Source organism: Protopterus annectens, chromosome 5.part0 (assembly GCF_019279795.1).
Source record: "Protopterus annectens isolate FY-2018-M chromosome 5.part0, PAN1.0, whole genome shotgun sequence".
Classification (NCBI taxonomy): domain Eukaryota; kingdom Metazoa; phylum Chordata; order Ceratodontiformes; family Protopteridae; genus Protopterus; species Protopterus annectens.
Window position 1 is genome coordinate 716224333 of NC_056735.1, and position 17807 is coordinate 716242139.

At 43.0% G+C, this 17807-nt stretch overlaps 1 protein-coding gene across 1 annotated transcript in view; it reads left to right on the forward strand.

Annotated features, from left to right (window-relative positions):
- Positions 1–17807, forward strand: part of JADE3 (jade family PHD finger 3) — a 1027617-nt gene that overhangs the window by 523989 nt on the left and 485821 nt on the right. The window contains exon 5 of the mRNA XM_044071851.1: positions 13322–13489. Coding sequence (XP_043927786.1) covers positions 13322–13489 — 168 coding nt within the window. The remainder of the gene's footprint in view (positions 1–13321; positions 13490–17807) is intronic.

Consider the following 17807-nt stretch of genomic DNA (forward strand, 5'->3'; position numbering starts at 1 on the left):
GGAGATTTCTTCGCTTCTGGGTAGGGGCCAGTCATTATCAGTTCAGAGCTCTGCCCTTTGGTCTCACCTCAGCCCCCAGAGTGTTCACCAAGTGTATGGCAGTAGTCATGGCTCACCTGAGGCATCAAGGATTCCAGGTGTTTCCCTATCTAGACAACTGGCTCCTGACTGCTACCACCAGGCCTCAACTATTAGAGGCACGGGATTATACAATCACATCATGCACTCAACTAGGCATTACAGTACATTTCGAAAAATCTGCCTTGTTGCCATGTCAGTCTATTACATACATAGAAGCAGAATTAAACATAGAAGAAATGTTTGCAAGATTACCACAGGAAAGAGTTTCCACTATCCTTCAACAAGTGTTAATTCTAATGCAGAGCAAAAGGGTTCAAGTCAGACATGTCCTCCAAGCTCTAGGCTTCATGGCAGCTGCAATTCTTCTTGTCCCATTAGCGTGCATTTCCACATAAGAATCCTTCAGTGGCTTCTTTTCACGTAGTGGTCTTTCCAGGAACTACCCATATCTCACATGATCCTGATCACAGAAACATGCAAAAGGCACCTTTCTTGATGGATGGTCTCCCTACTAGTAATTCAGGGCAAACCCTTCATACAACCCCCCCGGTAGCCACAGTGACCATGGACGCCTCCCTGATTGGAGGGGAGGCATTATCTAGGCAGGACAGTCCAAGGTACTTGGCAACCTCACGAGTACCATGTGCATATCAATGTCCTAGAAATGAGAGCGGTTCTCCTAGTGTTGCAAGCCCTTCAAGACTCTCTTCCTTCCGGGACCATTGCAGTCTAAAAGGACATGTCAGTGGTGTGGTACATCAACAAACAGGGCGGGACCAGGTCTTACCCCTTGTGTCGAGAAGCACTCAGACTTTGGCAATGGTCGATTTCCTCCCAACATTTTCTGATAGCAATGCACATCCCTGGGAAATCCAATGTTATAGCGGACAGGCTAAGCAGAGCTATCCTCATGCCTCACGAGTGGTCTCTGATTCAGGAAGCTGCGGATCTTATCTTCCGCAAATGGGGACAGCCTTGCTGTGACCTGTTTGCCACTCCTCTCAACAACAAATGCAACAGCTACTTCTCCCTTCTTCCTCTTCCAGGTCATATACCCAGAGATGCTCTAGTCCATGATTGGCCTCAGGGACTCCTTTACGCTTTTCCCCCTAATTCCAAGACTCATACAGAAAGCAAAATCACTGGGTTGCAAAATGATCCTCATTGCCCCATACTGGTCTCGACAAATATGGATGTTCATCGTGCATACAGCTGCAGTCATCACACTTGGGTTATCTGCCGTCAGGCGGGTCCTCGGTCGGCCGAATTCCAAAGTCTAGGTCCGGCATCGGTTGTCGTCGCTTCTTCCCTGACATCAGTGCGGCAGGGGTATAAAAGAAGCAGCCAACGACATTTTCTTCAGTCTTTCTTGCCGCGCGGTGCCCGAAGCAGAAGCAGTTCGCAAGTGCCGGTCGGCCAGCTCCTGAGATTTACGAATAGTATTTCAGCCGAAGTCTTCTTTAAAGCTAAGTACCCCATTGGGGAAACTTTTCTTGCCTCAGACCAATGTCAGACAAAGTTAATAATTGCATTTCTTGTGGGAAGCAAATACCACATAAGGATTTTCACTCTTACTGTATACCTTGCTTAGGGCCAGACCACGACGTCTCGGCCTGCCGTTTTTGTGCTAGGTTTAACAAGCGCACTATTAAGTGCCGGGCGGAGTTCGCCCTTCATTATTTTGGCAAAAAATTGAATTATATCATGTCGTCGGATGCACCGACGCCAGTTTTAGGCAAAAAACGCAAGGATAAGGACAGACATCCGAGGCCTGCTCCGAGTACTGAGATCACGCTTAAGCCGACTACCGGTTCTCCGGTTCTCAGTGAGGCGCCTACGCAGCCCCTGACTACCGATGAAACTACTTTACTGGCGATTTCATTACCCGAAGTCGCAGGATCCTTGGTTTCCATTCCCTCTGCAGATACCGACACCACTCTTGGCGGGGAAACCGAAAAGTTAGCGAGGCCTGCCATTTCTGAAGGCGTTTTCAGGCCTACCACCTCCTCTATTACATTGTTCACCAAATCTAAAGCTGCAATGAAAATTAAAAAACAGGGTCCTCAGACCCCCTCTCAAGGCCCCATGCCTAAGAAACAGATGCTTAAAATGGCTGAGGATTTGATTACTCTCATCAGGGGTTCTCAAACCCCTCAGACAAAAGACCCAGGTTGGAGGAAGACTACCCTTCCTCAGACCAGGCTTCTATTACTTCAGACCATTCTGAGGACCAGGATTACGCCTATTCCCCATTTGTAGACTCTGATGCTGAGGAGTCTATTCCCTCGGTCTCCCCCCTGAGGACTACTCTTTTGGGGAAACCCTGCATACATTGAGAGAGCACTTCCACTGGGAAGGCCAAGATTACTCAGATTCCAAGAAAAGGCTCAGGGAATTTCTACTACTTCCCCAGCATAGGCCCCTGGCTATTCCTCCTGTCTTAGATATTTTGGATGATGTGTACGCAGAAGCCAGTCTTAATCCAGACTCATTACCTCCAGCCCCTGTTAAACCAGACAGATATTACCGGGTTCCTGATTCTCACCAGTTCCTTTATAAAAGCCGTACTGCTGACCCAGAAACAATTTCACAGGGTCCCAAGGGGATTAAGGCCTCTACTGCTAAAAACCCTTTACCTTCAGAGAGAGACTCCAGAGCATTAGAAAGGTGGGGGAAAAAGGTGTATACATCAGCCATTTTAACCATGAGGGCATTAAACTGTCAATTTCATATAAAATACCAACAGTTCTTGCTATCTCAGTTGAAAAGCAAAATGACGCAAACAGAACAACCAGACTTGAAAGAGTTGCAGGATTTGTTGCATGGAGCAGAACAAGTGGGGAAACGTACCTTGCAGTGTGGTTTTGATGCTTTAGAGGCCTCATGTAGTGCTGCAGTCACAGGGTCTGTCATACGTAGACATGCTTGGCTCAAAGAGCAAACTTTACCAGATCATGTCAAAGCAAAGTGATTAGATGCACCACTACAAAAAGATGTATTGTTCGGTGTTAAAGCTGAGGAGGTACTAAAGAAAATGGAGGAAAAAGTGAAATCTATGCAAACAGTTAAAGATTTCTTGCAGGTGCAGCCTCCACTCTTCAGCAGAAACTGGCCTTCAAAAAATTGGTCCTTTCCAGCCACGGACAGACCCCAAAGGGGCAGATACAGACGCCCAAGGGCTAGAGGACAACCTCAAGGATCTTACAGAGCTAGACAGTGGCAAACACCAGCCCCAAGAGGTGGAGATAGACCACAGTCATTTAGAAAACAGACGCAATGACTTTCCCCTATGCCTGCCAAGCAAAGCTACAATGGCAGCACCTTTGGGCGGAAAACTGGCCTTATTTTCAAAAAACTGGCACATTGTTACAAAGGACAAATGGATTCTGGATATTATAGACAGAGGCTACAGGTTCCACTTTCACACCTTTCCAAAAATGAGAGGCATGCCAAACCTGCCACAAAATCAATGGGCAGAGGCACAAAGGCAAATTACCGCTCTCATGGATATGACAGCAATTCAAGAGGTACCTGCAAAAGAACAAGGTCAGCGGTTTTATTCAAGGCTATTTCTGGTACCAAGGAAGGACAAAGATTGGAGACCTATCTTAGACCTATCAATTCTAAACACATATCTAGAGGTACCAAAATTCAAGATGCTCACATTACAGCAGCTTCTTCCCATGCTGGGCAAGGAGTCTTGGCTGGTAACGTTGGACCTCATGGAGGCATACCTGCATGTCCCTATCAGACAAGATTGCAAAAGATACCTCAGATTTCTTGCAGGTTCAACCCATTACCAATTCTCTGCATTGCCCTTTGGCTTATCTACTGCTCCCAGAGTGTTTACGAAATGCCTGGCATCAGTAATTGCCTTCTGCAGACAACGAGGAATCCAAATCTACCCATATCTGGACGACTGCCTGATCCAAGCAGACAGCAAGGACATTCTATTGCAACATCTGGCGTTTGTAATAAAACTGTTAAACTGCCTGGGGTACACAGTGAACAAAAAGAAATCAAAACTAATACCTTCTCAACAGATAATTTTCCTGGGTGCCAGCTTAAACACAACGACCCAGATGGCCTACCTCACGCCAGACAAACAAGGGCAACTGTCTCAATACTTCAACAGAATGGCAACTTTAACCAGGCTAACTGCAAGGAAAATCTTGCAGGCTCTGGGGTTCATGGCATCTTGTATCCTACTAATGCCATTTGCAAAGTTGCATATGAGGAAACTACAATGGTACCTAAAAAACTTATGGTCTCAACACAGCCACAGCTTGGAAACAATTATACCACTCATTCCATGCCTTCAAAAGGAATTTTTGTGGTGGGCTCAAAAATGCCAAAGAAACACAGGTCTTCCTTTCTGCTTACCACAAGCAACTCAAATCATCACAACAGATGCCTCAGACTACGCCTGGGGAGCACACATGGCAGGTCAGTGTATTCAGGGAAAATGGTCCCAAAAAGAGATGCACCTACACATCAACCAAAAGGAGATGCTAGCCATGCAAAATGCTCTTATGACCTTCAAAGACCTACTGCATCCAGGCCAGCTATTAATAAGGACAGACAACACCACAGCCATGTGGTACATAAACAAACAGGGGGGAACGCATTCATACCCCCTGTGCAGACAAGCCATGACCCTGTGGAACACAGCACTGGAATTACAAATTCAGCTACAGGCACAATTCCTGCCAGGGAAGGAAAACACACTGGCAGACAACTTAAGCAGAAATATGACAGACCCACACAAATGGAAGTTGCATCCTCAAGTCTTCTCAAAGATAACTCAGGCATGGGGACAGCCAGACATAGATCTGTTTGCTACCCACAGAAATTACCAGTTGGAGAAATTCTGCTCAAGGACCTATCATCCACAGGTTTGGAAAGTGGACACACTCTCTTTCAATTGGACAACATTGACAGTCTATGCCTTCCCGCCTCTACCTCTACTGGCCAAAGTCCTATTAAAAACCAGAGCAGAGAGGCCACAAATGATTCTTATTGCTCCAAACTGGCCACGACAGCACTGGTATCCTCTCCTAAAGAGCGTGTCTCACTCACCACCATGGATCCTTCCACAAGTTCCTCTTCTTTTGTCCCAGCACAATTACAAAACCCTTCACAGCCAGCTCAGAACTCTAAATCTAGCTGCATGGAGAATACCTTAATTTGCCAACAGACTCTCCTCTCCAAGGAGGTACAGGATGTCATCTTGGAGGCCAGGAGACCCTCTACTAGAAAAACCTACTCCGCTAAATGGAAACGATTTTGTTCCTGGAATCAAGCTAAGGGTCAGAATCCTTGGGTAATAAATATACCTCCGATTTTACAGTACCTAGCTGGGATGTTAAACAGTGGCCTTTCCTTCTCTTCCATCAAGATCCACGCTTCAGCCATTTCAGCACAGTACAATACGGATCCTCCTTTATTCTCACATCCTCTTTTAAGGCAGTTCCTCAGAGGGGCAAAAAATATACAACCCCCACGGAAACCACCAGCTCCAGCTTGGGATCTCAACTTCGTATTGGAGAAGCTGACACTGCCTCCTTTTGAGCCGGCTGCTACAGCAGAGCTACAATACTTGTCATGGAAAATAGCCTTCCTTCTGGCTATTACATTAGCACGTAGGGTTTCGGAGCTACAGGCCCTCATGGCTGTGCAACCATTCATCATTTTCCATCAGGACAGGGTTTCCTTACGAACCCACCTTACCTTCATGCCAAAGGTAGTATCCAGTGCGACTTTGAATCAGACTATTCATTTACCTACCTTTTATCCAAATCCACAGAACAAAGGAGAGAGGCTTCTACATTCCTTGGACATTCACAGGCAACTTTGTTATTACTTGGACAGAACAAAGTCATTCAGAAAATCTGAGCAGCTCTTTGTATCCTATGCTACAGGTGCTCAAGGAAAGGCTATTTCCAAACAGACTATTTCAAAATGGATAGCTCACTGCATACGCTTTTGTTATTCATTGCATGGAAAATCAGTGCCTGTATACATCAGATCCCACTCCACCAGGGCTACAGCTACCTCAGCAGCTTTCCTCAGGGGGGTCCCTACCAAGGACATTTTGGAAGCAGCAACTTTGAGTTCAGTGCACACTTTCTCCAAGCACTACCACCTTCCACTATACTCAAAATCTAGAGCGGGCTTTGCCACAGCAGTCCTGCAGGGCATTCTAGCCCCTCCTAATTCCGCTTAGTACCAGCCACCCTTACTTAGCTTTGGGATTCTACCCAAGTGTGATGACTGCAGCTGTATTCACGATGAACATAGTACAGTTTTGTACCTACCATAAATGTAGATGTTCGAGTGTGCATACAGCTGCAGTCCAGGTTACCCTCCCTCCATCCCCTCTTAGGACAGGGCTTATGCCAAACACCTTTATCATACAACCTATTTGGGGTATTCCTTTATGGTGTACTTGCTTGCAACTACTGTTTTGATTTATCTGCTTATGTATGTTTGCATAACATCATGTTTTGCCTTCCTTTCTGGGGGCACCTGACATCTGGGGCAAGAAAAACTGAAGAAAATGGCGTCGGCTGCCTCTTTTATACCCCTGCCGCACTGACGTCAGGGAAGAAGCGACGACAACCGACGCCGGACCTAGACTTTGGAATTCGGCCGACCGAGGACCCGCCTGATGGCAGATAACCCAAGTGTGATGACTGCAGCTGTATGCGCACTCGAACATCTACATTTATGGTAGGTACAAAACTGTACTTTCCCGTTCCTACACCTCCACCTTCTGGATCAGCCGAGGATTCTGGACCCGGTTCCAGATCTTCTGATTCACCAATCAGGCGGGTTGTACCAATCCCTTCAAACTCTCCAGCTCACAGTTTGGTTACTCCACTTCCAACCTTAGCCAGGTTTTCCAATATCTCCCCAGCAGTCCGTGATATTACTGTTTCCTCACATAAGTCTACTACGAGGAAAACGTATGCTGGTAAATGGAAACATTTTTCTTACTGGGCAGAATCTAGGAATTTGGATACTTTCTCAGCCCCAATACATGAAATTCTTGAATTTCTAACACAGCTTTTTCAGTCTGTTGCGGCTTCCGCCACCATTAGAGTACAACTAGCTGCCATTTCTATAATTCTAGCATAATGTCTCATAAGCTCTGCAAAGCCTTTATGAAAGGAGCACCTCTTCTTAGACCCCCAGTTAGAGATCCTCCCCCTCCTTGGGATCTCAATTTAGTTTTAGCCTCCATAATTTTGCCTCCCTTTGAACTGGCAGCATCATGCTCTTTAAAATTTCTTTCTTGGAAGGCACTTTTTCTGGTTGCTATCACTTCAGCTGGACGTGTCTCAGAACTTCAAGCACTATGTGTTTGTCCTCCTTACCTGGTGTTTCACAAGGACAGAGTTTCTCTGAGGACCAATCCATCCTTTATTCCTAAAGTCTGCTCAGAGAGCAATTTAAATCAATCCATAGATCTCCCAATTTTCTTTCCTAATCACAGCAACAAGGCAGAATACAAGCTCCACCAACTGGATGTAAACAGACAACTGCGTTTTTACCTCCATTGAACTAAGGAACTAAGAAAATCAGACCAGTTATTTCTTTCTTATGCTTTCAACAAACAAGGCCTTCCAGTTTTTAAAGTGACCTTATCCTGATGGTTATCTGATACTATTGCCTTTATTTATCAGTTACGAAATAAAGCACTACCAGCTAAACCAAAAGGTCATTCCACTAGAGCATTAGCCACCTCTGTAGCGTTTCAGTCTAGGTTGCCCATAGACTCAGTCTGTGCAGCTGCCACTTGGGCAAACCCCCACACTTTTATCTCTCATTACAAGGTAGATATGGTCTCCCTGAGCAGAGCTTCCTTTGGATCTACTGTTCTGAAGAGTTTGTTCCAATGAGCCACCCAGGTTTTTAGGTGCTTGAGACGCTGTCCTAAACAGCAAGAACGAAGGCGAGATATACAACTTAACATAAAGAAATTATGTACCTACCATAACATTCCATGTTAGTTGTCTTCATCTCCTTCCTTCTTGCGTCCCTCTCTCCTTCCCCCTTCCTAGAGGATTGTGAGGAGTTCCCTTTTGTTTTCACTGGCTGAGCATCTTTTATTACTTCACATACCAGATAAATCTATAACTCTTTCCTTGTTTAGGTGTATTGGACATCAGTTTTAGTAACTGGTTACTCTATTAATGTCTAGTGTGCGCTATCACAAATGAGATCTGGGTAGCTGTCGCTGGGCATTCTAGGATAAGGGGTAGCCTCGAGCCAGTAAATAGCTCTTGAGCTATAGAATTTGGCCAAGTCGTAGCTGAGGATCGGCTCCGAACCCAAACAGCAAGAAGGAAGGCGAGATGAAGACAACTAACATGGACTGTTATGGTAGGTACATAACTTCTTTTTGTCATCTGTATGTGATTTAAATTCCTGGCTGTTTGAATTTGTAGGTAAAGGTGACTATTTATACACTTCTGCATGTGAGGTGCCTGGCACACATTATGTGCTACTCTGCATCACAGCCACAAGCAGGACTATATGCTGAATGGCAACATGACAGTTCTGTTTTTGAAATTAAAATCAACTTGGTAACCTCAGTAAACCCAGTAAGAAGATCTATTCCAAGGAAAACTATTTTTTATTAAGCAATAGTTTGTCAAAACTCAGTGCCCCTCCAAATCCAGAAAACACAGCAGCCTATGCAGAATTATTCACAGAAACTCTGTACAGCCATATTAATATTAATGGTTGCATAGAAACTGTTGTACCTACCAGAAGTAAGCCCAAAACTGACTCCAAAAACAAACCACACTGGTGGCATGCCAGATTAAACAAGTTATAAAACAAAAAAAAAGTCATGGCTAAAATCAGGAAGTGTCTGTGACATCCCTTTTCTGGACCAGTGTCAATGAGTCTCAATCCTCACCACGGACACTGATGAGGGACGTTCACTTGGAACAAAAATGGATACACACAGTATTTCCTGATGCAACTCTCTGCACCAAGCACAATTTCCCTTAAGAGCACAATCCCACCCTGGGTTTCCTTCTTTCTCACCAGGCCTCAAGTAAGACCCTTCACTGACCACAGCAGTAGAGTTGTGTCCCCAGCTGAGTGTTCCAAGCTACGTCCACCACCACCACCCTCTCTCTGAAAGCAATGCTCTGTGTCCCTGCTCCAAGTAGCTGACACACACACTTTCTGAGATTTGATTTTTACACACACACACACACACACACACACACACAGGCACAGATCCACCAGCTATGACTCCTCTGCCCAGATTATAAGGTAGATAATGTCACCAGAACACTCCAAAGCCATCTACTCTAAGGTTCTTGCAAGGGTACCCGATTATACTGAGTAAAATTAATACTAATATAAATAGTGTATGACCAATGCAGCAAGGTTTTCAGGAGCAGCCACAGTGTCACCAAATAAATACAAGTGCTGTCAAAGGTTAAAATATTCTCTAAAATACCAGCCACAATGAAAAGTTTAAATATATTTAATAATAATAATTAATAAAAGAACATGAAAATACTAAATATCTATTTACAGTAAACACCAGAGTTTCAATCATAGGAAATATTAAAAATAACACAGATGAAAAGGTTCACACAGATACAGAAAAATAATATTTAACTAATCTCACTATATTTTCCTGACTGATCTGAAGAATTATTGTCCCGTAGTTCACTTACTAGAACAAGGCAAGATGAGGTGGGTGAGTGGTCCTTCTTCGTCAGGTGTCATAAACAGACTTTTTGAAACTTCTGTCTCATCTAGTATTAAAACATCATTTCAGTGCTGGATTACAGAATGATATGACAGACATGTGGTCATCTGACTGCTGGTTTCCATACTACCCCCTTTACTAGAAACAGAACCAGAATCTAGCATATATGTGTATAATACACAAACATAGAGTTTTGCTAAGATGTGTTACAGCATCTGGAAGCTATAATACCATTTCAAAAATGTCTGCGCTTCAAGGCTAGCAATTAGTTCACCCCTAATGACAATACAGGAGGATTCCTAATCCTTGCTTTTACAGACATTTTGTCTCTGGCTGCAATCAGAACTGTAAGATACAATCTTTATGGTGTAAACCAGGTAATTTAATTTCAAACTATTTTTCAAAGTTAGCCAGACTAATGTTAACCTCTTCTCTTCCAGTATCGTCTGTTACAATATATTCATTTCTGCAGTTACAATACAGTCTAACATACAGGTGTTTTTCTTTTGTGTCCAGCAGGACCCCCTGTTGGTACATTTTTTAACACAAGTAGCTTTACAAATACACTTTCAACACAAGCACCTGTACAAATCACTTTGATATACAGATGACTTATAATTCTTTACAAATCTCCAGCAAGATATGCTGGCATATGTTACACATCCACTGCCCTACTTCTCCTGGCATAGCTGGAAGTACCTCACTTCATCACAGTGTCACTCCCATAAAGATAAGAACTCTCTCATCAAAATAAGCAGGTGGCTAAGAGGACTAATTAAGTCCAATAAATCCAATTTTGAGGTCAGGATAGCCTCCCAGACAAAAGACATTCATAAGGCCGCCTTCCGTTATGTCAGAAACCTCAAAGGCAGCACACAGCAGTATGCTGAACCCATTGTTAATGGTGCCACATTCAGTGAACTGGATGATATAGCAAATCTGCTGGCTGACAAATTCAGTACCAGTTTTATCCTCCATTTACCTACAAGCCACCTCCCGAGAAATACCTTCAAACATAACCCCTCCTACTGTAAATAGAGAGCATGTCCTGGTTGCACTTGCTTAGGCCAAAAACACAACTTTAGTGGGCCCTGATTAATGTCCTAGGACACCTTCTGAATAGTCTAAAACACGACCTGCCAGAGCCACTGGAGTTACTGTTTAACTGCAGTCTTAAAACAGGCTTTGTGCCATGAGAATGAAGAGCTGCAACAGTCTACTGACCCTTTAGTCTGACTAGTCTTATATAAAAAGCCATGGAAAGAATTATCATGGAAGTGATCAATAAAGTCATAGGGGACCTTCAGACACTGAATCCATCCCAGTTTCAGCCTTATCAAAGGAAGGCCGTGCTTAATGAACCTGGTGGACTTCTTTGAGAAGGTCACCAACACAATGGGTGAGGGTAAAACAGTGCATACTGCCTACCTTGACTTGGCTAAGGCATTTGATGCAATACCACACTCTGTCATTGTTAACAAACTTAGGGAATTAGGAATAAACCCATAAACCCCTATATAACATGATAGATAGCCAGCTGGCTCAAAGATAGGATGCAGGACGTTGAGATTTGTGAGACCACCCACCAGTGGAGTCCCTCAAGGCTTTGTACTGTGCCCACTCCTCTTTGACGTCTACTTCTCAGAAGTCAAGGCTAATGTCAGAGGCCTCTGGCTGACCAAGTTTTCACATAACTACAAACTGAGAGCAGTTGTAGAATCCCCCAAAACACTAACATCTTGCAAGAGGGTCTAACGCAGACAAATAACCTGTGCCAAAGCCATGGCTTAAAACTCAAGGCAAAGAAATTTATTATAGCACCTTTTGTGAAGCTGGCCACTCCAGGAAACTACAACATCGATAAAACACTCGTTAAGAGTTGACCCACTAGTCAGGGATCTGGGAACATATATAGGAAGAAACTAGGCTTTCAATCAACATGGATCCAAGCTAGTAAGGAAATTCTTCTATGCTGCTCAGCGTATAAGTAAATACATGGCATCTAGGTCCAGGAAAGTCATTGTACTACTCTATTTGGCCCTCATCAGACCCATCATTGAGTATAATGTCCCCTTTGATATGTACCAGACCAGACACATGCAGCAACTAGAATGTCTGCAAAGGTTCCTTGCAAAAAGTATACAGAGCATAAACACAATGTCCTATGTGGATCGCCTCAAAGCTTGATCTCTAAACTCAGTCTCCTCAAGACTATGAGAGGTAATCTATGTCTGGCATACAAAGCATCCCTAGACGCTGCCCTTATGAACCTTTTGCACATCTGCAAAGCAAACAGCATCAGAACTACTAGATCTGAAGTCCTAAATTTTGCTTGCAACATAAATAGGACATGTTGGAAAGACAGATATATATCTCAGATAATTCTGTTTCTGGGCTTCCCTTTCTTGTGAAGCAAATTGCCTCCCTAACCCTGTTTAAGCATGACTTGGACCATTCAATGAGAAATCAAAAATTTACCCCTGGTCTGGCACCCATGTGTCTGATGGGCAGAGGCAGTTAGTAAATCATGTTGTAACCAGCAATCACGCCTATATAAACGTCTGAAACATATAACTTGTGGGACACATTTGGGTTGCATGGCTAGGCTTATAAAGGCCCTAGTGGTCATTAGCCTAGTATACACCTTTGAACCTATGAACCTATGCTTTAAAGTTTGAGATTTTTTTAGAATGAGACAGAAATGTTATAGTTTTAATTTTCAAGACTGAAGTAAACATATGCATTATGAAGGGTAAAGCTAAAATAGGCTCTTCCACTGGGTTAAGAATAGTATTTGGATTTATTTAAATGATTTGGGTGGTGCCATTTATGGTGATTCTAAATCTGTATAGTGAAGGTTGTTGTTGTCTTTCGACTTTTCCCAGTTAGGGTTCGCCACAGCGGAACTCCAGTTCGATAATGACTGGCAGTAGATTTTCATGAATGCCGAGGTGCCAGCTCGACATTCAACCTTCAACAAAGGCACGCCCATTTACGCATTTCTTTTGAACGCCCACCTAACCGTGGGGAGGACATGCAGACTCCACACAGAAGGCACTCCGCGCACTCCAGCCGAGAATCGAACGGGAGAACCTCTTGCTGTGAGGCAACAACGCTACCGCTGCACCACAACGGAAATCTAAATCTGTATAGTGAAGGTAATGCAGGATATTTCCGTTGTTAATGAATGATTGGTAAATGGGCTTCTTTCCTTGGAAGGGAGGATGCCATGTCTGGTGATATTTCAATTTATAATGTCTAAAATCAGTTTTCCTTTAGACATGACCTGTTCATGTAAAATGTACTCTTTGCTAGTTGTTATACAAATCATTTAAGCAAACATGAAGTTAACTGGCAAGTAACATTTGTATTCCTAGGACATATTAGTGTGTGAAAGCACAAATGTCCTATATCCTTTTTTGTTAAAAATAAAGTATAATACACCACCTTTGTGTTGAACATTGCATTTTCTTTTCATGTTGTTTTGCTTCATTCCAGGCATGCTATGGGATTTTAAAGGTTCCTGAAGGTAGTTGGTTGTGTCGCACCTGTGTACTGGGAATTTATCCACAGTGTCTTTTATGTCCTAAGAGAGGTGGGGCGATGAAGGCTACAAAGACAGGGACCAAATGGGCACATGTCAGCTGTGCCCTATGGATACCAGAGGTACAGACAAAATAATTTGGCCTTGATCAAGTAATTTATTTTGATGCTTGTTTCCTAAATTTTTCGGAGTACTAATCTTGCTTAAAGTGCATGTTAAGCTGAAACCAGAAAACTATAAATAAAGATAACAATCATGTTATAATAATCAACATGCAGGCAATGGAAACTACCTGTTCGTAACTATAGATGTCCTTCTATTCTCATGTTGCAGTATTCCAACTCCTGGGTTTTCCTCTCTTGCTACCTGGACACCCGGCCCATATACAAAAGCTTCTAGTCACTGCAGGGTACGTGGGACGTCTGATGTTGGCTAAGGGAACGTGGGCCATAAAAGTGAGGTGTGCACGTACCAGACCTCAGAACTTCACCACCGCCAGTCGAACGTCAGCTGTTCCTGCCGAACTGGCCATCAGATCAAAATTCTAAGATAAATACCCCTTTGGGGACGTTTTGTTTTTTTTGGGGTCACTGCATGCCTGTGTAGGTTCATGTCATCCAGGAAGGGAAAGGGTAGGTGTGGTAGTCAGATCCCCCATGACGATGTACACGAGCTTTGCCGTTTTGGTTTAGGGCCTACTCACGACCATAAGTCCTGCTCCATCTGCCAGCCCTTCATTCCAAAAATCCTACAGAGCTATCTGCACATTGAATATTTATCTTGAGAATCTGCGTCTTAAGTGCTTAGCTTTAGGTATGGAGGGGCCGTCCGGTCAACCTGTCAAGCCAGCTAAGAAAAAGGCCAAAATTGCTAGACCTGAATCCGTAGATGCACCTCCTCCACCCGATGTCCCTCCTGTGGCTGATGTCAGCCTGGAGGAACCATCAGTCGCCACCGATATGGGTACAGTGGGTACCATTGTGGAAACCGCAGAACCCAGAACAGAAAGCATGTTCTCGGAGGTAATGCAGATGTCGGCTGCCGACGGCTAGGGGGAACCTTGGCTTGTACCTGCCTCCCAAATGGATCCCTCCACTACTTCACAGGTTATTGATCCCAGGCCTACCTTGGCTCTGATGCCCGCTAACCCTTCCCTTAAAAGAAAAGAGCAAGAAAGCATGTTTCTTCACCAGCAGAGAGCGAGACAAATTGGGAGGCTTTTTCACAAATACTTTTCAATGCCTTTATGGCTGTGAGGCCTGCTACACCCTTCGCCTCCCTCCTCTGATCCTCCTGTGATGAGCCGTAGGCCTCAGGCCTTCAATACTTCCCAAGCTGAAGCTGAGGAATCCTCTGACTCTTCCTCAGAAGATTCCCTGTCATATGTCTCCTAATTGCCATCTCCCATTGGCTATGCCTCCCCTGTGGAAGAATCTGCAGAAACAAATTCCCCAGGTGAGGATCTCACCTTTTGGGAGACCATTTCAAAAATGATGGAACATTTCAAATGGAACTCCTCTGAGATGACTGAAGTTCAGAAAAGATATGATGAACTTCTTCAGATGCATTCCTCTGCCCCTTCGGTTATACTTCCAGTACTGCCAGCATCTATAGATGCATTTAATGCAGCATCCGTTAATCCTGATTCTCAGCCTTCCGCACCTTGAAGGCCTGACAGATTCTACAAGGTCCCTGAGGGAGCCAGATTCCTTGTTAAGTCCCCTGCAGCGGACCCTGGCATTGTATCAGTGTCAGCTGATAATGCATCTAAACTCCTTCCATCCTCCTCATTTCTCCCCACAGACAAAGATAGCAAGGCCATGGAACGCCTTGGGTAGAAGGTCTACACCTCATTTACCTTGGCATTCAGGGTAATAAATTATCAAACCCATATGCCCAAGTATCCCCTAGCCCTTTTAGGACAAGCCACTAAACTTCTGAGTGAAATCCCAAACTCTCCTGCCAAGGCTCAGATATCCAGCCTTATGTCTCTATCCTGAATAAAACCACTTGTCAGCAGAAAAGCGAAACAGCAAACCACGAACAAAAGTTAAGAATAATTGATTTATTTAAAGCGCTTTTCGTTGCCCCAATAAAGCAACTTCTTCAGAAACAATACACATTAGGAGGTACTGTTGTTTAAAAGTTGTGAATAAAAGTCACATGATTAACCACATCTCCTAGCTGCAATACATTTAAAAAGACATTACACCTTACTAAACAAGCAACTCTGAAAAATCATAATAATTTTCATTAAAATAATTTGTGCATATCATATAAAATAGTATTATATCAACATAAAAATACTACACTGATAATATAAACAAAACTCTAAATACTGAATAATCCCAACAATAAATAACTAGTGTACTAAGCTCCTAAGCTTAAGCAGACGAGCAATATTACATGAATCATTTAAGCCTGGATGGGCAAATGAGTTTAAATGGATTTGCCATGCAAGTTCATGCTCCTCCAGAATTAAATTAATAGGACCAACTCTCGAATTAAAGTGAATTTGGTCAATAGCTTTGAACATGAATTTATGGCCAACATTCTGAAAGGCATGTTTGGCCAACGAGTTGTCCAGTTTCTTAGTAGAAATAGCATACTTGTGTTCATATATCCTGTCCTGCAATCTACATTCAGTTTTACCCACGTGGAAAGCGGGACAGCATACACACCTTGCCATATACACTACAAATCGAGAATTACAATTAAGTTTGAATCTGATGTTGAATTTGTTGCCATTGATGACAAATGTTCCACCAACGTCCACAAAACTACACATCTTACAACACCCACAAGTGGTCATACCTGCCCATCTAGATGTATTACAGTGGCTACTACTGTCCAATAAGTTCTTCAAATTGTAACCTCTACGATATACTATCAGAGGAAGTGGACCTAATTTGTTCAGTAGCGAAATGTCATTCAAGATAAACTGCCAATTCTTGGTTAAAATGAATTTCACCCTACCACTATCAGTACTGAAAGTGGTAATAAATCTATCTTGCAAATTAGATTCTAGTAATGGTGGTGTCCCTTGTATTATAATCGGGCTACCACTAAGAGGTGAAACTGTTGAAGTAACATCAGATCTACTAAACAAAGGATGGGATTAACCAAACCAGCACTTCTTTTCTCAGACACCTCCCTGACCAATTGTTGTATCAAATAGCTGGGATACCCACGCTGTGTAAACATACTACTAAGCAAGTCGCATTCCAAATAACAATCTGCATCTAGTGTAGTCATCCTAGCTGCTCTTATCAATTGTCTTTTGACAATTGACTGCTTTTGGTGGAATGGATGGCAGCTAGAAAAATGTAAAAAAGAATTGCAATAAGTATGCTTCCTAAAAATCTTCGAGACATAGTTGTTGTTAACTCTGTCTTTGAGTAATTTGACATCCAAGTAATCGATGGTGTTTGTATGGAAAGTAGCTGTAAGTAGCAAGAAGTCAGTAGTGGTGTTCAGAAAGGAAATAAACATGTTAGCTTGTACGTTATCCCCTTTAAATAATATAAAAATGTCGTCTAAGAATCTTGTGTAAAAAATGCGGTTCGCCTTGTGGTCGGGTGAATTGAGGACAAAAGTCCTCTCCCAGTATGCCATGACGAGATTAGCAAAGCTTGCCCCACAAGGTGACCCCATAGCTACACCTTGTTTTTGTAAGTAGAACTCTTGATCAAAGAAAAAGTAGTTATTCATAAGAATAATATCTAATAACATTTCTACAAGGAGGATTTCATTAGTTGGAGCATTCTTGGATCTAAGCAAAAGGCTGACCCATTCAATACCATCAAGGTTGGGGAATAGACGTATACAGATCTTTAACGTCGATGGTTAGAAAGTTAAAGTTGTCATCAAACTCCAATTTATTAAGGCTCTCCAAAAAAGACCAAGAGTCTTTACATATTTGGGATTCAGTTATAAGGTATTTTTTAAGAATGTTATCAACAACCTTAGCACAAGGATATGTTATAGACCCCCTCCCATCAATCAATGGTCTCATAGGGAGGGTTAAACATATCCTTGTGGATTTTCTAACTCTTTTTTTGATCAACAGGGCTTCGACCTGATGAAATTAATGATTAAACTTGATGGTATTGAATGGGTCAGCCTTTTGCTTAGATCCAAGAACGCTCCATCTAATGAAATCACCCTTGTAGAAATGTTATTAGATATTATTCTTACGAATAACTACTTTTTCTTTGATCAAGAGTTCTACTTACAAAAACAAGGTGTAGCTATGGGGTCGCCTTGTGGGGCCAGCTTTGCTAATCTCGTCATGGCATACTGGGAGAGGACTTTTGTCCTCAATTCACCCGACCACAAGGCCAACCTCATTTTTTACACAAGATTTGTAGACGATATTTTCATATTATTTAAAGGGGATAACGTAGAAGCTAACATGTTTATTTCTTTTCTGAACACCAC